We start from the raw sequence: 22,129 nt of genomic DNA, 5'->3' as shown, positions 1-22,129 counted from the left end.
CCTAGTGATAGTGATTATCTCAAGGTCCTCCCTTCCCACATTCCCGTGACCAGCAATTTTTGGCATGGTTTTTGTGTCTTCCACTGTGAAGACCGAAGCAAAATAATTGTTTAAGGTCTCAGCCATTTCCACATTTCCCATTATTAAATCCCCCTTCTCAGCTTCTAAGGGACCAACATTTACTTTAGTCACTCTTTTCCGTTTTATATATTGGTAAAAGCTTTTACTATCTATTTTTATGTTTTGCGCAAGTTTACTTTCGTAATCTATCTTTCCTTTCTTTATTGCTTTCTTAGTCATTCTTTGCTGTCATTTAAAATTTTCCCAATCTGCTAGTTTCCCACTAACCTTGGCCACCTTATACGCATTGGTTTTTAATTTGATACTCTCCTTTATTTCCTTGGTTATCCACGGCTGGTTATCCCTTCTCTTACCGCCCTTCTTTTTCACTGGAATATATTTTTGTTGAGCACTATGAAAGAGCTCCTTAAAAGTCCTCCACTGTTCCTCAATTGTGCCACCGTTTAATCTGTGTTTCCAGTCTACTTTAGCCAACTCTGACCTCATCCCACTGTAGTCCCCTTTGTTTAAGCATAGTACGCTCGTTTGAGACACTACTTCCTCACCCTCAATCTGTATTACAAATTCAACCATACTGTGATCACTCAACAGAATTTTGGATGAGTTCCAGTAGATATGCCTTAAAAAGGCAAATGGTATCCTTGGTTTTATGGCAGAGACATAATTAAACATTCAACAACAGTTGAATTATTGGGCGCACTTTGGGCACCAGTTATCGGAAATCTATAAAAGCAATGGAAAATAGGCAGCATAGATTCACTAGGATAGTACCAGTGATTGAGGCATTGGTACAAAGAGAGACTTGAGGAGTTTGGGCTTTTTTCACTGGTAATAAGAAGGTTAAGGGATGACCTGATAGAGGTATTCAGGTTCATGAAAGGTTATGAATGGATAACTACTGATAGATTGTTTCCATTGGTCAGCAAGATGATAACAGGAGGGCACAAATTTAAGGTAATCACAAAAGGAATTAAAATGAAAGTTAGAGAAAAAAATCATTACACAAGAGTGGTTAGAATGTTGATGCAGAATCCAGAAATTATTTTAAGAGTGAATTAGGTTGGTGTCTGTAAAAGAGAAATATTGGCCCCAAGTTTCGTCCCGCGGCGAAACCGGCGCACCTCCGAGCTGGGCGCCTGTTTTTCGCGCCGAAAACTGCGTCTAAAAAAATGTCCGATATTCTCGAGCTCATTGGAGCTCGATGTCTGCTTGGCGCGGCGCGCTCTTTGCAGCAGGGGGCGGAGCCTAACACTCGCGCCGATTTTCTAAGTAGCAGGGGGCGGGTACAATTTAAATTAGCCTTCATGGTGCCGGCAACCCTGCGCGTGCGCGTTGGAGCATGCGCGCACGCGCAGTCTCACACAAACATTGGCACTCGGCCATTTTTTTAAATACTGCAGAAAAGTGAAGATTTGTTTCTTGGACCCCTGCAAAGGCTTGTAATTCAATTTTTTTTGATATTTCTGTGTGTGAGGGAGTGCTTTTAGCAGCACTGCTGAATAAATCACCTGCTGAAATCAGTGAGTTCAACTTTTCACTGCTAAACTTGCAGAACCAGTGCTGCATTGGTGCATGCAAATTAAGGACTGTGTGTTTGGAGAAATAAGAGTGCCAATTCAACTTTGCAATAATACGTGGTGTTGACAATGCAGCACCCATTCTGCAAATTTAAATGTCGATGTGGCTGCCTCTCCCTGTCCAAATGGCCTCAGTCCCCCTCACAGCTCGAAGGCTGCTGCTGTATCTTCGGCTGCCATTGAGCCACTGACGCCGCCCCTAAAGCGTGGCCGAATGGCCTCAAGCACCATAAAGAGCTGCGTGTGTCAGGTGTTGATTCTTCGGCTGCCGGCCAGCCACTGACGCCGCTGATATCCTATGGCTGAATGGCCTCACGTCCGTCCGCTGCTGATTCTTCGGCTGCCGGCCAGCCACTGACGCCGATGCTATCTCATGGCCGAATGGCCTCACATTGGTCCGCTGATTCTTCGGCTGCCGGCCAGCCACTGACGCCGCTGATATCTCATGGCCGAATGGCCTCGGGTCCGTCCGGTGCTGCTTCTTCGCGGCCAGCCACGAAGAGAATGAAGGCCTGCCTCAAGCACTGCAGCTCAGCTTGAAGCTTGCTGCCGCTGCCGTCGAAACACTGACGCCACACCCCTGCCTGTCTCCAACATGAAATGCCTGCCTGAAGCACAGCAGCTCGAAGGCTGCTGCTATTTCACACATGGTTTATTTAATCTTTTCTTTGCTTATAAATTTTTATTCAGGTTGGATTTATTTGTATAATATTTGTATAAGTATAACTAAGGATTGATTGTAGAATTTAATGACTTCCCTTCCCCCCTCCCCCCCACCTCGTTCCCTACGCCTAATTTGTAACCTACGCCTGATTTTCTAAAGTGTAGACAAGGTTTTTTTTGAGCGTACAAAAATCTTCACTTACTCCATTCTAAGTTAGTTTGGAGTAAGTTTTCACTCACGAAACTTTGAAATCAGGTGTAAGTGGCCGGACACGCCCCCTTTTGAAAAAAAAATTCTGTTCCAAAGTGAAACTGTTCCAACTGACTAGAACTGGAGCAAACTAAATGTGGAGAATTCCGATTTCTAAGATACTCCGTTCTACACCAGTTGCTCCTAAAAATCAGGAGCAAATCATGTGGAAACTTGGGGCCTCTAAGGGGTATGAGGAGTGAGCAGGAGAATAGGATTCACAGGTTCATGTAGAGAAAAAGACTGGTGCAGATTTGATAGGCTAAATGTTTTGGTGCTGTAACATTCTATGATTCTACAACTCACCTTTCTGCCACCACATTATGCAATGTTCTGTTACATTGTTATATATTGAAAAAAAGCAAAATGAAAGCATTAAATTATAAAACACTTACACATTATCATCGACTGAAATAGTTGAATCAAGTACTTCAACAACTGATCCATCAATTTTCATGACAATTTGAGTGATCCTTGGAAGACCATCAACAGTGGTACGTCTCATCTGGATGTTGAATTCCTCATAAGTAGTCAAACATTGGGAAGCGAAGACATAATTGCAGGTTCCAGGGAAATAATAAGTATCTCCATCAAAGGTTTTAAAGTGGTAATTTCCCCAGGTACTGCAAACACGGTAATTGTGGTCTGGATTGTGACCTATGAATTGAGAATAGTGTACAATTATTTTGAGGGGTGGTGAATTACATAGTGAGTTTTTTTTGAAAACCAAATCTGCGGAGCAGCTGGTTCTGCGCGGTTAAGGTACTGGCTGCCACAACAAGGTCATACTGCAATAGGTTTTATATCTGCCAAAGTAATAACATTCGTAATGCATTTGTTCACTTCATTTGTCCTTGTTTTAAAAATGTTTTTTAAAACTTCCACCAAATGTGATCAGCAAGGAAATTATTGCCTCTGACCACATTTTCCTGATCATCCTTCTGTTTACTAACCTGGTAAATTGTTTTGTGAGACACAGAGAATGTTGCTCACTGAATCAGACAAAGCTGGCACAGGCTGGTCTATAAGAACATGCTTCATAGGTTGATTTTTTCAAATTCCTAAGAGGTCCAACTACCAGCTCCTCCCTTTAATGGATTACTATCTCCTCAGATCTCACATAAACCGCCCACATCTCCTCCATTGCAATGATGCCTCCAGGAAATCTGATTTCTCTTTCCTATCAAACACTGTTCTTATCCCAACAGCTTTACATTCTCTATAAAGCACAATCTATTCAAGCACTGGATACTGTTCATGTCATGTTTGTAACCTTCACATAACTGTAACCTTTATGTAACAACACTGTACACTGTATACACCTGAGAAATTCACACCTTGACCACAGGGGGTGAACTTGTGGGAGACACTCCTCACCTGGTCTTCCAGGTATAGAAAGGGAGGTCCCACGCAGGGTCATCACTTCTTGCTCCTGTGAATAAAGGTACAGGTCACAGAGTGACCTTGTCTTCAGTATGTGCCTTGTGTTGATTTGCCGTAGTGTGTAAGGAGACAACACTTGGCGACGAGAAACAGGAAACAACGACTCACGAGAATGGCCACCGGTAGCACGGAGGAATGGTACTATGTTGGTGAGGACTGGGACGATTTTGTTGAGAGGCTCCAGCAGAGCTTTGTCACAAAAGACTGGCTGGGAGCGGCAGCGGCTGACAAGCGAAGGGCGCATCTACTGACCAGCTGTGGACCTAAGACGTACACGCTGATGAAAGACCTGCTCGCACCCGAGAAGCTGGCGGACAATACCTTCGAGGAGCTCAGCAAACTGATCGGTGAGCACCTCAAACCAGTGAGTAGTATACACATGGCCTGACACCGATTCTATATGCATCGACGTCGGGAAGGGCAGAGCATACCGGATTTCGTTGTGGACCTTCGGCGCTTTGCCAGTCTCTGTAAGTTCACAGACACCTGCAGGGGGGAGATGTTATGGGATTTCTTCATTGAGGGCATTGGTCATGCCGGGATTTTTAGGAAGCTAATTGAGACCAAGGACTTGACCTTGGAAGCAGCAGCGTTGATGGCTCAAACCTTCATGGCGGTGGAGGAGGAAACCAAGATCGTATACGCGCGCAGCTCTGCTTCCAACGTGGCAATGGAGCAGGGAGTTAACATTGTAAACGCGACTCAGAACCCCGCACGCAGGCAAGGGCAATTCGACACCAACCAGGCAGTAACAGACTCTAGGGTGGGCCAGCAACAGAGACAATGGGAGGTTGAACGGACATTTACACCATCACAAGGGACAAGACGTCCCGGGATGAGGCCATTGACACCCACTAACAGAGTGCTCAAGAGTAATCAAAGAGACAATCAGAGAGGAATGCCTGGTAACAGCTCTTTTGTTCACAACAATCTCAGCTCATGCTGGAGGTGCGGGGGCAAACATGCTGCGAAGACCTGTCGGTTTCAACAATTCATCTGCAGAAATTGTAAATTGAGTGGACATTTAGCCAGGATGTGCAGGAAGCCCACAGCGAGGCTGGTTTACGAAGTGGATGAACACAAGAGGGGTCTGCAAGAGGGGTATGCCTGGGACACAGCAATGGACGCTGAAGTTCAGCGGGTTCAGGTGGCAAACATCCACAGCTCATACACAAGAACGCCACCTATGATGATGAGAGTACTGTTGAACGGCATCCTGGTATGCATGGAGCTGGACATGGAGCCAGCCAATTACTTATGAGTGTCCAACAATTCGAGAAACTGTGGCCACTCAGAGCTAGCAGATCCAAACTAGAACGCATTGACACGCAACTACGGACGTACACCAAAGAAATCATCCCAGTGCTAGGCAGTGTAATGTTTGTGGTCACACATAATGGATCTCAGAACCGGCTGCCACTCTGGATTGTCCCGGGAAATGGTCCCGCGCTTTTGGGGAGGAGCTGGCTAGCCGAGATGAACTGGAAATGGGGGGATGTGCACGCCATTTCATCTGTGGAGCGAAGTTCATGCTCACAGGTCCTACAATAGTTCAAGTCATTATTTCAACCTGGCGACGGGACTTTCAAAGGCACCAAAGTAAGGATAAGCATCACCCTGGACGCCAGACCAGTGCACCACAAAGCCAGAGCTGTGCCATATGTGATGCGGGAGAAAATTGAGAGTGAGTTGGACAGGTTGCTAAGAGAGGGCATAATTTCGCCCGTTGAATTCAGCGACTGGGCAAGCCCCATCGTCCTTGTTCTAAAAACGGATGGCTCGGTCAGGATCTGTGGCGACTACAAGGCCAGCATCAACCGAGTGTCACTACAAGACCAATACCCGCTTCCGAGAGCGGAGGTTTTTTTGCCACACTGGCAGATGGCAAGCTGTTCACCAAGTTGGACCTCACTTCGGCCTACACGACCCAGGAACTGGCCGAAGAATCCAAGCTACTGACTACCATCACGACGCACAAGGGGCTGTTTGTCTACAACAGGTGTTCGTTTGGCATTCGTTCAGCAGCCGCTATCTTTCAGAGGAACATGGAAAGCCTGCTCAAATCCATCCCCGGAACAATCGTATTTCAGGACGACATCCTTATCCGGGTCGAGACACCGAGGAACACCTCCACAACCTGGAGGAGGTGCTACGCCGACTGGACCGTGTAGGCCTGCGACTAAAGAAGTCCAAGTGTGTGTTTTTGGCCCAAGAGGTCGAGTTTTTGGGCAAGAGGGTTGCCGCAGATGGGATCCGGCCTACCGAATCCAAAACGGAGACGATCCGTCGCGCGCCCAGGCCCGGCAACACATCAGAGTTACGTTCATTTCTGGGACTATTGAACTATTTCGGGAACTTTCTACTGAACTTAAGTACACATGCTCCTGCTTAAGGGTTGCGATTGGTTTTGGGGGGACTGTCAAGAACGGGCTTTCAATCGGGCGCGGAACCTGCTATGTTCGAATAAGTTATTGACCCTGTACGACCCCTGTAAGAAATTATTTTTGACATGCAATGCATCATCCTATGGGGTTAGGTGGGTGCTGCAGCAGAGTAATGATGAGGGCCAACTCCAACCTGTGGCTTATGCCTCCAGGTCGCTCTCCCAAGCAGAAAGGGAGTATGGGATGGTTGAAAAGGAAGCACTCGCATGTGTCTACGGGGTGAAAAAGATGCACCAGTATCTTTTTGGCAGAAGGTTCAAGTTAGAAACGGACCACAAGCCATTAACATCCCTGTTGTCTGACAGCAAAGCTGTCAATGCCAATGCGTTAGCTCGCTTACATCGATGGGCTCTCACGCTGGCTGCGTATGACTACACCATACGGCACTGGCCAGGCACCGAAAATTGCGCTGACGTGCTCAGCAGGCTTCCACTGGCCACCACTGAGGGGGCAGCGGAGCAAAGCGCGGAGATGGTCAGGCCATTCCACAGACGGATGGACGAGTTCTCCATCCAAGCTGACTGCCTGCTATGGGGCAGCCTGGTAGTCATGCCTCAGAGGGGGAGGGAAGCATTCATCAGGGAACTCCAGAGCGAGCACCCAGGCATTGTGCTTATGAAGGCCATTTCCTGGTCACATGAATTTTGGCCGGGAATTGATGTAGACCTGGAACACTATGTTCGCAGGTGCACGACGTGTGCCCAGCTGGGCAATGCCCCCAGGGAGGCCTCACTCAGCCTGTGGCCCTGGCCCACCAAGCCATGGTCACGTATTCACATAGACTACGTGGGCCCGTTTATGGGAAAAATGTTCCTCACTGTTGTTGATGCGTACTCGAAATAAAGTAAATGAGTTGACAGCACAAATCATTACAAATGGGCATGATTTGGTGGCCATTACAGAAACGTGGTTGTAGGGTGGCCAAGACTGAGAATTAAACATACAGGGGTATCTGACAACTCGGAAGGATAGACAAGTAGGGAAAGGAGGTGGGATGGCTCTGTTAATAAAGGATGATATCAGGGCAGTTGTGAGAGATGATATTAGCTCTAATGAACAAAATGTTGAATCATTGTGGGTGGAGATTAGAGATAGTAAGGGGAAAAAGTCACTGATGGGCGTAGTTTATAGGCCCCCAAATAATAACTTCACAGTGGGGCGGACAATAATCAAGGGAATAATGGAGGCATGTGAAAAAGGAACGGCAGTAATCATGGGGGATTTTAACCTACATATCGATTGGACAAATCAAATCATACAGGGTAGCCTTGAGGAGGAATTCATAAAATGCATACGGGATTGTTTCTTAGAACAGTATGTTACAGAACCTACAAGGGAGCAAGCTATCTTAGATCTGGTCCTGTGTAATGAGACAGGAATAATAAACGATCTCCTAGTAAAAGATCCTCTCGGAATGAGTGATCACAGTATGGTTGAATTTGTAATACAGATTGAAGGTGAGGAAGTAGTTTCTCAAATGAGCGTACTATGCTTAAACAAAGGGGACGACAGTGGGATGAGGGCAGAGTTGGCTAAAGTAGACTGGGAACACAGACTAAATGGTGGCACAATTGAGGAACAGTGGAGGACTTTTAAGGAGCTCTTTCATAGTGCTCAACAAAAATATATTCCAGTGAAAAAGGGCGGCAAGAGAAGGGATAACAAGCCATGGATAACCAAGGAAATAAAGGAGAGTATCAAATTAAAAACCGAGTGGGAAACTAGAAGATTGGGAAAATTTTAAATGACAGCAAAGAATGACTAAGAAAGCAATAAAGAAAGGAAAGATAGATTACGAAAGTAAACTTGCGCAAAACATAAAAACAGATAGTAAAAGCTTTTACCGATATATAAAACGGAAGAGAGTGACTAAAGTAAATGTTGGTCCCTTAGAAGATGAGTAGGGGGATTTAATAATGGGAAATGTGGAAATAGCTGAGACCTAAAACAATTATTTTGCTTCGGTCTTCACAGTGGAAGACACAAAAACCATGCCAAAAATTGCTGGTCACGGGAATGTGGGAAGGGAGGACCTTGAGACAATCACTATCACTAGGGAGGTAGTGCTGGACAGGCTAATGGAACTCAAGATGGACAAGTCCCCTGGTCCTGATGAAATGCATCCCAGGGTATTAAAAGAGATGGCAGAAGTTATAGCAGATGCATTCGTTATAATCTACCAAAATTCTCTGGACTCTGGGGAGGTGCCAGCGGATTGAAAAGCAGCTAATGTAATGCCTCTGTTTAAAAAAGGGGGCAGACAAAAGGCAGGTAACTATAGGCCGGTTAGTTTAACATCTGTAGTGGGGAAAATGCTTGAAGCTATCATTAAGGAAGAAATAGCGGGACATCTAGATAGGAATAGTGCAATCAAGCAGATGCAACATGGATTCATGAAGGGGAAATCATGTTTAACTAATTTACTGGAATTCTTGGAGGATATAATAAGCATGTACCGATGGATGTGGTGTATTTAGATTTCCAAAAGGCATTCGATAAGGTGCCACACAAAAAGTTACTGCAGAAGATAAAGGTACGCGGAGTCAGAGGAAATATATTAGCATTGATAGAGAATTGGCTGGCTAACAGAAAGCAGAGGGTCGGGATAAATGGGTCCTTTTCAGGTTGGAAATCGGTGGTTAGTGGTGTGCCACAGGGATCGGTGCTGGGACCACAACTGTTTACAGTATACATAGATGACCTGGAAGAGGGGACAGAGTGTAGTGTAACAAAATTTGCAGATGACACAAAGATTAGTGGGAAAGTGGGTTGTGTGGAGGACACAGAGAGGCTGCAAAGAGATTTAGATAGGTTAAGCGAATGGGCTAAGGTTTGGCAGATGAAATACAATGTCGGAAAATGTGAGGTCATCCACCATGGAAAAAAAAACAGTAAAAGGGAATATTATTTGAATGGGGAGAAATTACAACATGCTGCGGTGCAGAGGGACCTGGTGGTCCTTGTGCACGAATCCCAAAAAGTTAGTTTGCAGGTGCAGCAGGTAATCAGGAAGGTGAATGGAATGTTGGCCTTCATTGCGAGAGGGATGGAGTATAAAAGCAGGGAGGTCCTGCTGCAACTGTACAGGGTATTGGTGAGGCCGCACCTGGAGTACTGCATGCAGTTTTGGTCACCTTACTTAAGGAAGGATATACTAGCCTTGGAGGGGGTACAGAGACGATTCACTAGGCTGATTCCGGAGATGAGGGGGTTACCTTATGATGATAGATTGAGTAGACTGGGTCTTTACTCGTTGGGGTTCAGAAGGATGAGGGGTGATCTTATAGAAACATTTAAAATAATGAAAGGGACAGACAAGATAGAGGCAGACAGGTTGTTTCCACTGGTCGGGGAGACTAGAACCAGGGAGCACAGCCTCAAAATATGGGGGAGCCAATTTAAAACCGAGTTGAGAAGGAATTTCATCTTCCAGAGGGGTGCAGGACATTCTAAAAAGGGAGGGAGATCAGCCAGTTGTCGTGGTGCACATTGATACCAACGACATAGGTAAAAAGAGGGATGAGGTCCTACGAAACGAATTTAAGGAGCTAGGAGCTAAATTAAAATGTAGGACCTCAAAAGTAGTAATCTCGGGATTGCTACCAGTGCCACGTGATAGTCAGAGTAGGAATCGCAGGATAGCGCAGATAAATACGTGGCTTGAGCAGTGGTGCAGCAGGGAGGGATTCAAATTCCTGGGGCATTGGAACCGGTTCTGGGGGAGGTGGGACCAGTACAATCCGGACGGTCTGCACCTGGGCAGGACCGGAACCAATGTCCTAGGGGGAGTGTTTGCTAGTGCTGTTGGGGAGGAGTTAAACTAATATGGCAGGGGGATGGGAACCAATGCAGGGAGACAGAGGGAAACAAAAAGGAGGCAAAAGAAAAAGACAGAAAGGAGATGAGGAAAAGTGGAGGGCAGAGAAACCCAAGGCAAAGAACAAAAAGGGCCACTGTACAGCAAAATTCTAAAAGGACAAAGGGTGTTAAAAAAACAAGCCTGAAGACTTTGTGTCTTAATGCAAGGAGTATCTGCAATAAGGTGGATGAATTAACTGTGCAAATAGATGTTAACAAATATGATGTGATTGGGATTACGGAGACGTGGCTCCAGGATGATCAGGGCTGGGAACTCAACATCCAGGGGTATTCAACATTCATGAAAGATAGAATAAAAGGAAAAGGAGGTGGGGTAGCATTGCTGGTTAAGGAGCAAATTAAGGCAATAGTTCGGAAGGACATTAGCTTGGATGATATGGAATCTATATGGGTAGAGCTGTAGAATACCAAAGGGCAAAAAATGTTAGTGGGAGTTGTGTACAGACCTCCAAACAGTAGTAGTGATGTTGGGGAGGGCATCAAACATGAAATTAGGGGTGCGTGCAATAAAGGTGCAGCAGTTATAATGGGTGACTTTAATATGCACATAGATTGGGTTAACCAAACTGGAAGCAATACGGTGGAGGAGGATTTCCTGGAGTGCATAAGGGATGGTTTTTTAGACCAATATGTCGAGGAACCAACTAGGGGGGAGGCCATCTTAGACTGGGTGTTGTGTAATGAGAGAGGACTAATTAGCAATCTCGTTGTGCGAGGCCCCTTGGGGAAGAGTGACCATAATATGGTGGAATTCTGCATTAGGATGGAGAATGAAACAGTTAATTCAGAGACCATGGTCCAGAACTTAAAGAAGGCTAACTTTGAAGGTATGAGACGTGAATTGGCTAGGATAGATTGGCGAATGATACTGAAGGGGTTGACTGTGGATGGGCAATGGCAGACATTTAGAGATCGCATGGATGAACTACAACAACTGTACATTCCTGTCTGGCGTAAAAATAAAAAAGGGAAGGTGGCTCAACCGTGGCTATCAAGGGAAATCAGGGATAGTATTAAAGCCAAGGAAGTGGCATACAAATTGGCCAGAAATAGCAGCGAACCCGGGGACTGGGAGAAATTTAGAACTCAGCAGAGGAGGACAAAGGGTTTGATTAGGGCAGGGAAAATGGAGTACGAGAAGAAGCTTGCAGGGAACATTAAGACGGATTGCAAAAGTTTCTATAGATATGTAAAGAGAAAAAGGTTAGTAAAGACAAACGTAGGTCCCCTGCAGTCAGAATCAGGGGAAGTCATAACGGGGAACAAAGAAATGGCGGACCAATTGAACAAGTACTTTGGTTCGGTATTCACTGAGGAGGACACAAACAACCTTCCGGATATAAAAGGGGTCGGAGAGTCTAGTAAGGAGGAGGAACTGAGGGAAATCCTTATTCGTCGGGAAATTGTGTTGGGGAAATTGATGGGATTGAAGGCCGATACTGCATCCCAGAGTACTTAAGGAGGGGTCCTTAGAAATAGTGGATGCATTGACAGTCATTTTCCAACATTCCATTGACTCTGGATCAGTTCCTATGGAGTGGAGGGTAGCCAATGTAACCCCACTTTTTAAAAAAGGAGGGAGAGAGAAAACAGGGAATTATAGACCGGTCAGCCTGACATCGGTAGTGGGTAAAATGATGGAATCAATTATTAAGGATATCATAGCAGTGCATTTGGAAAGAGGTGATATGATAGGTCCAAGTCAGCATGGATTTGTGAAAGGGAAATCATGCTTGACAAATCTTCTGGAATTTTTTGAGGATGTTTCCAGTAGAGTGGACAAGGGAGAACCAGTTGATGTGGTATATTTGGACTTTCAGAAGGCTTTCGACAAGGTCCCACACAAGAGATTAATGTGCAAAGTTAAAGCACATGAGATTGGGGGTAGTGTGCTGACATGGATTGAGAACTGGTTGTCAGACAGGAAGCAAAGAGTAGGAGTAAATGGGTACTTTTCAGAATGGCAGGCAGTGACTAGTGGGGTACCGCAAGGTTCTGTGCTGGGGCCCCAACTGTTTACACTGTACATTAATGATTTAGACGAGGGGATTAAATGTAGTATCTCCAAATTTGCGGATGACACTAAGTTGGGTGGCAGTGTGAGCTGCGAGGAGGATGCTATGACGCTGCAGAGGTTAGGTGAGTGGGCAAATGCATGGCAGATGAAGTATAATGTGGATAAATGTGAGGTTATCCACTTTGGTGGTAAAAACAGAGAGACAGACTCTGATCTGAATGGTGACAGATTAGGAAAAGGGCAGGTGCAAAGAGACCTGGGTGTCATGGTACATCAGTCATTGAAGGTTGGCATGCAGGTACAGCAGGCGGTTAAGAAAGCAAATGGCATGTTGGCCTTCATAGCGAGGGGATTTGAGTACAGGGGCAGGGAGGTGTTGCTACAGTTGTACAGGGCCTTGGTGAGGCCACACCTGGAGTATTGTGTACAGTTTTGGTCTCCTAACCTGAGGAAGGACATTCTTGCTATTGAGGGAGTGCAGCGAAGGTTCACCAGACTGATTCCCGGGATGGTGGGACTGACCTATCAAGAAAGACTGGATCAACTGGGCTTGTATTCACTGGAGTTCAGAAGAATGAGAGGGGACCTCATAGAAACGTTTAAAATTCTGACGGTGTTAGACAGGTTAGATGCAGGAAGAATGTTCCCAATGTTGGGGAAGTCCAGAACCAGGGGACACAGTCTAAGGATAAGGGGGAAGCCATTTAGGACCGAGATGAGGAGGAATTTCTTCACCCAGAGAGTGGTGAACCTGTGGAATTCTGTACCACAGAAAGTTGTTGAGGCCAATTCACTAAATATATTCAAAAAGGAGTTAGATGAAATCCTTACTACTAGGGGAATCAAGGGGTATGGTGAGAAAGCAGGAATGGGGTACTGAAGTTGCATGTTCAGCCATGAACTCATTGAATGGCGGTACAGGCTGGAAGGGTCGAATGGCCTACTCCTGCACTTATTTTCTATGTTTCTATGTTTCTATGTTGTGAATCTGTGGAATTCTCTGCCCAAGGAAGCAGTTGAGGCTAGCTCATTGAATGTATTCAAATCACAGATCGATAGATTTTTAACCAATAAGAGAATTAAGGGTTAAGGGGAGCGGGCGGGTAAGTGGAGCTGAGTCCACGGCCAGATCAGCCATGATCTTGTTGAATGGCGAAGCAGGCTCGAGGGGCTAGATGGCCTACTCCTGTTCCTAATTCTTATGTTCTTATGTATGAAATGGATCGAGTGCATCATATTGAATTCGTGCACGACATCCACCACAGTGGAGAGTCTGCGTGTGGTCTTTGCGACCCACGGCTTGCCAGACATCCTGTTTCACTAGCTATGAATTCCGGGAGCTCATGTCGGGTAATTGCATCAAACATGTCAGGACAGCGCTTCCAATGGCCAGGCGGAACGTGCGGTCCAAATCATAAAACAAGGCATGCTCCGGATTCAAGGACCCTCCCTTCAATACCGTCTATCGCGCCTCCTGGTGGCCTACAGGTCCCGACCGCACTCACTCACGGGGGTCCCGCCAGCGGAACTACTCATGAAATGTACACTAAAAACTCGGCTGTCCCTCATTCACCCAGTCTTGTCAGACATTGTTGAGGGCAAGCGCCAGTCCCAAAATGAGTGCCACAACCGTAACTCAAACGGGAGATGGATAGAAACAGATGACCCCGTATTTGTTCTTAATCACGCTGTGGGGCCCAAGTGGCTCAGGGGTACTGTAATTGGTAAAGAGGGGAATAGGGTCATAGTGGTCAGACTCAACAATGGGCAGATATGCCGCAAGCATCTGGACCAAGTAAAAAAAAAGGTTCAGCATGGACACTGAGGAACCTGAGGAAAATCATGAGATGCTGCCTACACCACTGCCAGTGAACGAGCAACAAGAACCGTCAGCAGCATGCAGTCCCTGCGGTCAGCCCAGACGAGCCGGAATTACCACAAGTGACAAAGACGCATGCCAAGGCTCAACAACCAGAGCCCCAACTGCGGCGCTCCACGAGAGAGCGTCGACCGCCTGAAAGACTTAATCTTTGACCCAAAGACGTTGAGGGGAGGTGATGTCATGTTTGTAACCCTCACATAACTGTAACCTTTATGTAACAACACTGTACACTGTATACACCTGAGAAATGCACACCTTGACCACAGGGGGTGAACTTGTGGGAGACACTCCTCACCTGGTCATCCAGGTATATAAAGGGAGGTCCCACGCAGGGTCATCACTTCTTGGTCCTGTGAATAAAGGTTCAGGTCACAGAGTGACCGTGTCTCCAGTATGTGCCTCGTGTTGATTTGCTGTAGTGTGTAAGGACACAACAGTTCACATTTCTGGAGAGGTGCTATTAGCATCTCTCACACTTGTGGGCCGATTAAAAGAGAAAGCTTCTCAACTGAATGGTTCTCTCTCTCTTTTCTACCTCCAGCTTTCTTCTTCAATGCAATATTTATTGTCCATCTCTCTCTCTCTATTGTAATTGTGCTAATGTGGTCATAAATCCTCTGAACTTTCTTCTCTTGCTCCTTCTAATCATCACATGTGATTCTACACACTTTTTCCCCCACCTGTGCCCCTACTTACGATGTTGAAATTAAGATTTATCACACTGGTTCTTACCGGAATTCATTCTTTCCCAAGACCTCAACACTTTGCAATTTGTTATCTTCCTTAGCCTTCTACTCCCCCTGAAATATAGAGACTTTACCAAAGTGGAGGAAAGTGCACAGTGGTGTTCCCCAGGGGTCGATACTTGTACCACTGCTTTTCTTGAGATGTATTAATGACTTGAACTTGGGTGTACAGGGCACAATTTCAAAATTTGCAGATGACACAAAACTTGGAAGTAGAGTGAACAGCTAAAAGGATAGTGATCGACTTCAAGAGAAAATAGACAGGCTGGTGGAATGGGCGGACACATGGCAAATTAAATTTAACACAGAAAAGTGCAAAGTGATACATTTTGATAGGAAAGACAATATAAACGAAAGGGTACAATTCTAAAGGGAGTGCATGAACAGAGAAACCTTGGGGTTGGGGGGTTTGTGCACAAATCGTTGAAGGTGACAGGGCAGTTTGAGAAAGCAATTAAAAAAACATACGGGATCCTGGGCTTCATAAATAGAGGCATAGAGTACAAATGCGTGGATGTTATGATGAACCTGCATAAAACACTGGTTCGGCCTTAACTTGAGTATTGTGCACAATTCTGGGCACAACATTTTAGCAAGGATGTGAAGGCCTTAGAAAGGGTGTCGAAAAGATTTACAAGAATGGTCCCAGGGACAAGGGATTTCAGCCAAGTGGATAGACTGGAGAAGCTGGGAGTGTTCTCCTTGGAGCAGAGAAGGTGGAGAGGAGATTTGATTGAGGTGTTCAAAATCATGAGAGGTCTGGACAAAGTAGACTGAGAGAAACTGTTCCCATTGGTGGAAGGGTCGAGAACCAGAGGGCACAGATTTAAGGTGATTGGCAGAAGAACCAAAGGCAACATGAGGAAAAACTTTTTTACGCAGCAAGTGGTGAGGATCTGGAATGCACTGCCTGAGAGGGTGGTGGAGGTTCATTCAATCGTGGCTTTCAAAATGGAATTGGATAAGTATCTGAAGGCAAAACATTTATAGGGCTACAGGGAAAGGACAGGGCAGTGGGACTAGCTGAAGTGCTTTTGCAGAGAGCCGGCACGGGCTCGATGGGCCGAATGGCCTCCTGTGCTGTATCCATTTTATGATTCTATGAATGACTACTACTACTTGATTTATCTCCTCTTCTATTCTTTTGAACCTTGACGGTGTACTGACTGGATCGTGACCCATTAACTAGGTTTCTCAATTGGAAAAATGAATATCGTTTTACAACTGGAAGACAAATTTACTTATTGTTTAGTTACTTGTAAAAATTGGAGTTGATGGTATTCCTGGGAACAGCACCACGGTCTTGTTAAACGAAGTAGATTCTGTTGCCTGATCTAAAAACACAACAAAAAATAACACTTGCATAATGAACTAACCATAAAAAGTACAACAATGTGAATTGTCTCATGTTATAAAGCAGTAACTCGACACTTATACATTATACTGATTTAGAAGAGTGGTATATTAATCAAAGGCTAAGCATCACTATCTTAAATTATGCTGTTTGTTGTTTGGTTACCAATATTGTATGTGTTTGAATTCAATATAAAATACAGAACTATATAAAAGTTCAGTTTCAAGCCTTGAAATTAATGTTCTATGATATGAGCAAATGTTTATCAGGTTCCTCTGTGCACTACTTTAACATATTTATTTAAACTGGCCAATGCCCCATCAGAATAACAGACAGAGCAAAAGAATGTATTAAGCGTTTGCACAGAATTAGCTATAACCATAATTTCTAAGTTACAATTGGCTGGATTTTGTCAGAGGAATAACGGTGAGGCCAACAGCAATCACAGTTCTCAAAGTGTAAAGTGTAAATCTGCATATGAGCAGTTAAATGTGGAAATCAGGAAGTTGCTATCCAAGTTGCCCTGCTCCTCCAGAAGCTTCAATATAACAGTATGTCACCAAGAGACTCGGCATTCAAATTCTTGGAACAGCATGAAGTTGTGGATACACACAACATGGCAGAAAGACTTGGGGCTTGTTTATTCCAGTGTAAGTAAACTTTTAACGGCATGGTAAGTCATAATTACTGTCAAACAACCTCTCTGGCACAGAAAAGTAACTTTTATAAGTGTGGAGTCTCGTTCCTTCAGATTTTAATTATTGGTGTTGATTTTAAAAGTAAAATTGTAATTTTTTAAAACTTTTTCTTTCTGTCTCTTTTATCTCTCTCTTAATCCCATCTTTCTTTCTCTCTGTTTATTTCGCTTTCTGTACACGATGTGGCATTGGATTAACTATTCTAACGTACACATCCTGATTCAGACGTTGCATTGCTCATTAATGATTTTTCAATCGGATTGGTTAAGGAGAAACACAGTTACTTGTCCTGTTCACACAGGTCCAAGATCCCCTGTAGAGGGCGCAGCGTTGAAATGGAATTTCTAATCACAGCAAGTTCCAGTGCAAAAGTCCATAGAAAGTCTGGACAGTGTAAGTGTAATGAATGGGCGACGCTGTTCGTTCACTGCAACATCCGGCCTATGGTTGCTGTTGTCATGCACTGTTGGTATTTCCTATTTTTCTACATCTCATTTATGTTGATAACGGTACTGTTTACATCGCCACGCACTGACGGTGATACTTTCTGTCCTGCGTTAATGATTGTGTATTGCTGATGGTATTTCCTGCCTTGTTATGTCCCTGGTGTACTGATGATAGTGATATCTTCCAGGCAATATCCATTATATAGTGCACTTTTTATCTTGTTCATAGGCATTGCATTAAACGGAATCCATAGAAAGGGAAATAATGTAATTGGTGGTGAGTGTTACGTGAGATTAGATAGAGGCGTTCTGAGAAACATGTACGAACAGCAGGGCAATAATATTAAATGATTTAACTGTCCCAAGATAGACTGGGATAATGTAGTGGTCAAAGAGTTGGATTTTAAGGAGGGTCTTAAAGGATGAGAGGAAGATGAAGCGGCTTAGGAAGCTTTTTAAACCAATCCCTTTTCTACAGCTATTCCTATCAATTGTTTCATGCTCTCCTCCTGTACCCTTACATTCTCACTTTCACTGTTATTTGTAAACATTGGAACAAACTATTCAACAAATATCTCCTCATACCTTTAGCATACACAATTTCTGTGTGATCCTCTCATCTTTAACTATTCTTTCAGTTTTTAAATGCTTACATTGTTATTATTGTTATTATCTGCACGCCATTTATGATACAGGGTATCCCCTTTCAGCCTTTCTAATCTCCCTTTTCATCTCCCCATTACACTTCCTATATTCCTAAACGATTATCTTTAGTATTGTTATCCCTAGTTTGTCATATGCTTCACATTTAAGTTTGTTTAATTTTAATTTCTAGACCTATCCATGGAACACGATCCTTTTGATAACACCTTTTTACCTGATAGGGAGATATGTATTTGAAAATTCATCACTGCCAAATCAGTATCCTGCTTGCTAACTTTCCCAATAGCTAATGTGGACCAGATCTTTTCTTACAACAGTCCAGTACCCTTATCTTCGACTCTCTGTTATCTTTTTCTATTTTCACCTCAAATGTAAGTATTTTGGACTTACTAATTCCTAATTGTTCTCCTGCTCTCAAGTCAGTTATTTTCTCCATCTCAATTCCAAGAACGAAATCAAACAATGTTTCTTTGTTAGACTAGAAACATATTAATCTAGGAAACATTCTAAAAAAGCATTCCTCACTTTAACCACATACTCCTTCACTCTTTTTCCAGTTTGTCACCCAGTAGACTCAGTCTTACATTTCTCTCTGAACTGTCTGCAGATCTCCTCTTCTCAACTCAACTTCACTGTTTGATGTCTGCAATGCACACTAGGAAATATAACCGATTCCAAACACATCGGGAAGAGTCTGAACTGGTTATATTAGGGTCAATATTAACTTGCCAAAATCGACAGTAACTCAAAATGGGGTTAGTGGACTGAACGCCGTGATCAACCTACTGCCTCATTCACAGGGGCCTACTACTGGGCAGCAGAAGTGTTTGACTGTATTAGGTGGTAGGTCCCATTTAATATGCAAATTGGGGTCCTATTACATATATAAGGACCCTGATTGCCATTTTAGGTTAGAACTGATCGGAATATGCTCCGTGGACACTTCAACCAGTTTCACTGGCAACAGACCTGAATAGGCCCTGAAAATGTACATTTTAAATTATTTTTGTGAGGCCAGGAGGAACGGATTGCTACTCTAGGCTCCACAAAAAGAATCTACATTTTTAGAATAAGCCTCTCTTGCTCCCCCCCTCCCGCCACCACCACTCCCTGCAATAACCTCCATACTTACCTTTCTTCCAGCCCGCAGGCTCCAGGCAAGCCGATATTGGGCCAGCCTGATAACGGTGAGCTCCATCAGATGCCATTTTAGCGCCCACAGCTCGCTGATCCCATTTAAATGTCTTCGGCTTCCTCGCCCCCAGAACACCACACTCTATCGATCGGCCGCCCAAGAGCTAAAGTCAAACCCATTGTCCTTTACAAGTGCACTGTGCCAGAAATTGGTTTGCAAAGGATAATATAAACATGGCACAGGGCAATGATACAGTCTTTGGAGACATTAACAAGAATTACATCAATGTCCGGTGACTTAAGTTCAAAATAGTTTTGGTCTGAAAGCACTGCTGCTGTAGTGCAACCAATTCTTTAAAAATTCTTTTTGAAATGACAGCAAAATTACAGTAATGTGTTTTAACTAAAACAAATTAACACACCTGAACCTGCCACAGATTTAGAAATAAATGCTAAGTTTCAATGAACATTGCTATTTTTAATTAGACATGCAAACCATGACAATTCTAAGATATTCTGTAAATACATTTACTCATTTACAAAAAAAATCCATGGTAACAATTATCAATACAATTTATATTGAAATAGAAATGCATTAGGAACATGCAGGTTAACTCTTTTATACAATAATCAGCAAAACAATTTTTTAACTGAACATGGGTTTGATGCTCATTGAAAATACTCCTCCCGAGTTGGATTGATATGTAACATTCAGCATGCTTTTCTGTTCCTAAAATGATATTCACATTTAACACAGCCTTGCAACAAGAACCACAAAGCAAAAGCACCAGCAGACTGAAGCCTTTCAGATTATTCAATACTTATAAAAACATTTCACTTATTTACCAAGTGCATTCTTAAAATTATCAAAACATTATGAAAAGGAGAACATTCTTACGGTCTAAGGCGACAGAGCCATAACAGTAGGAGATTATCAGTATGAGGATCCATACTGATGCATCTCTACTTGTCCCCATCTTGTTCAAAGCTCAGTATGAGCTACCGAGGTCCCTGTAAGGTGCTGGTCACCTGTGGCTCAGTCTTTTATACAGAAAATTTGGCACAGTCTCCACCTTACAAGTGTCTTTCGGGCGGAGCTCAAAAAGATAGAATTTGTTTTGCTCCAAGTGTAAACAGTAAAATACTACCGAGATCTGATTTCTGGAACTTATAGCAGAGATTGTTTGCTGAAAAACAAATCTGCATGAAACTGAAATTATATTATGAAATTATTATTAGGTTCATTAATATTATGCATACTGTATGATACTAGCAGAACAAAAACAAATCTGGATTCTAATCTATCACTCCATGAATGATGTCCTCATTATTTACATACACATTGCTAGGGGGGGAGGGGGGGAGGGAGACAAAGAGAGACAAATCTGCAAGGCACATTTTACCAGTCCCACCCATCCTTTCCCTCAAGGACTGTCTGTCCTACCTGTGACAGGGACTACGGCTCCCGTATTGGACTGTTCAGCCACCTAAGGACTCATTTTTAGAGTGCAAGCAAGTCTTCCTCGATTCCGAGGGACTGACTATGATGATGACTGTGGCTGCAGTGTGTACCATCTACAAGATGCACTGCAGTAACTCGCCAAGGCTTCTTTGACAGCACCTGCCAAACCCGTGACCTCAACCACCTAGAAGGACAAGGGCAGCAGGCACGTGGGAACATCACCCATCTCCACGTTACCCTCCAAGTCACACACCATTCTGACTTGGAAGTGTATTGCCGTTCATTCATCACCACAGGGTCAAAATCCTAGATCTGTCTGCCTAACAACACTGTGGGAGCACCTTCACCACACGGACTGCAGCGGTTCAAGAAGGTGACTCACCACCACCTTCTCAAGGGGCAATTAGGGATGGGCATTAAATGCTGGCCTTGCCAGCGACGCCTACATTCCAGGATCGAATAAAAAAAAGGAAAAAAAATCTAGGACAAGGTGAAAGAAATGGAAATTAGTTTTAACATGAGTGAGCGCAGATGGAGGGTTAAATTGGGAAAAATTCCGATTGCATTGGGAACCTGGCTTGGACACCCCCAACTTCCGGGTTTTACCAAGGCAGGACAAGGGGCGGGCAGCCAACCTACTCCCACTAAATGTGTTTTGCAGGTTTATACTGAACGGTCGTGTTTCCCAAGCCTTGGGAAACTGGCAGCTGAGCATGTTGAGGACAGCTTCGGGGAGTATGTAAGTGGCTTTACAGCACTGCTTGTGGGCCAGGAGAAGCAGGACTGCTCCCCACCCTCGGCCCCCAATCAGATCCACCCCTCCCTACATAGACCCCCAGGGATCAGACCCCCATGTTCCCCAGGTTCGGAGTTCCCCCCAGCCTGGGATCTGGGATCAGACTCCACCCCCCACCCCAAAATCTTGGATCAGTCCCCGCTGGGATTGGCTGTCACTCCGGGGCCATGGGTCAGACCTACCTAGCCCTGCAGCCTGCTCCGGAATGCACCCCGCCTGACTGGAAGCCAAGCTTGACTTCTGGATGGGGAACCTGTCAGGACCAAAAGATGCACGACTTCTGGGTTTCCCATCTGAAACTCTGCCGCCCCCGCCCCCCTCACCCACGTAACATGCCCCATTAAATAACCAGGCCAATGTAGGTGGGCACATTTCCCATCAACAAATTTCACTTCCTCATCACCAATTTTGTCACACTTTTATGTTCAAATTACCAATGCAAACATTTATAATGATTTTTTTGTATTTAAGCAGTCGTCAGAGGCTTTTAGTAATAAACCTATATATTGATCCAAAATTGTTGATCAAAAAGTTTTCATCCATTACTGTTTAAAAATAAATTTGGTATCCCTGAAAACGGTTGCAGGGATTGTG

The 22,129-nt window shown here is 44.4% G+C and overlaps 1 protein-coding gene across 9 annotated transcripts in view; it reads right to left on the bottom strand.

Annotated features, from left to right (window-relative positions):
- LOC139279954 (mucin-2-like) overlaps positions 1-22,129 on the bottom strand; it is a 242,283-nt gene that overhangs the window by 184,329 nt on the left and 35,825 nt on the right. For 8 of the 9 annotated variants that reach the window (XM_070899303.1, XM_070899305.1, XM_070899304.1 and 5 more), the window contains 2 exons: positions 16,239-16,316; positions 2,967-3,228 (listed from right to left, as the gene is read on the bottom strand). In XM_070899303.1, the coding sequence (XP_070755404.1) occupies positions 2,967-3,228; positions 16,239-16,316 (340 nt within the window). The remainder of the gene's footprint in view (positions 1-2,966; positions 3,229-16,238; positions 16,317-22,129) is intronic. The other variant, XM_070899309.1, reaches the window with a different exon arrangement.

The sequence above is a fragment of the Pristiophorus japonicus genome, chromosome 14 (assembly GCF_044704955.1).
Source record: "Pristiophorus japonicus isolate sPriJap1 chromosome 14, sPriJap1.hap1, whole genome shotgun sequence".
Lineage (NCBI taxonomy): Eukaryota > Metazoa > Chordata > Chondrichthyes > Pristiophoridae > Pristiophorus > Pristiophorus japonicus.
This window is presented reverse-complemented; position numbering and strand designations above follow the sequence as displayed.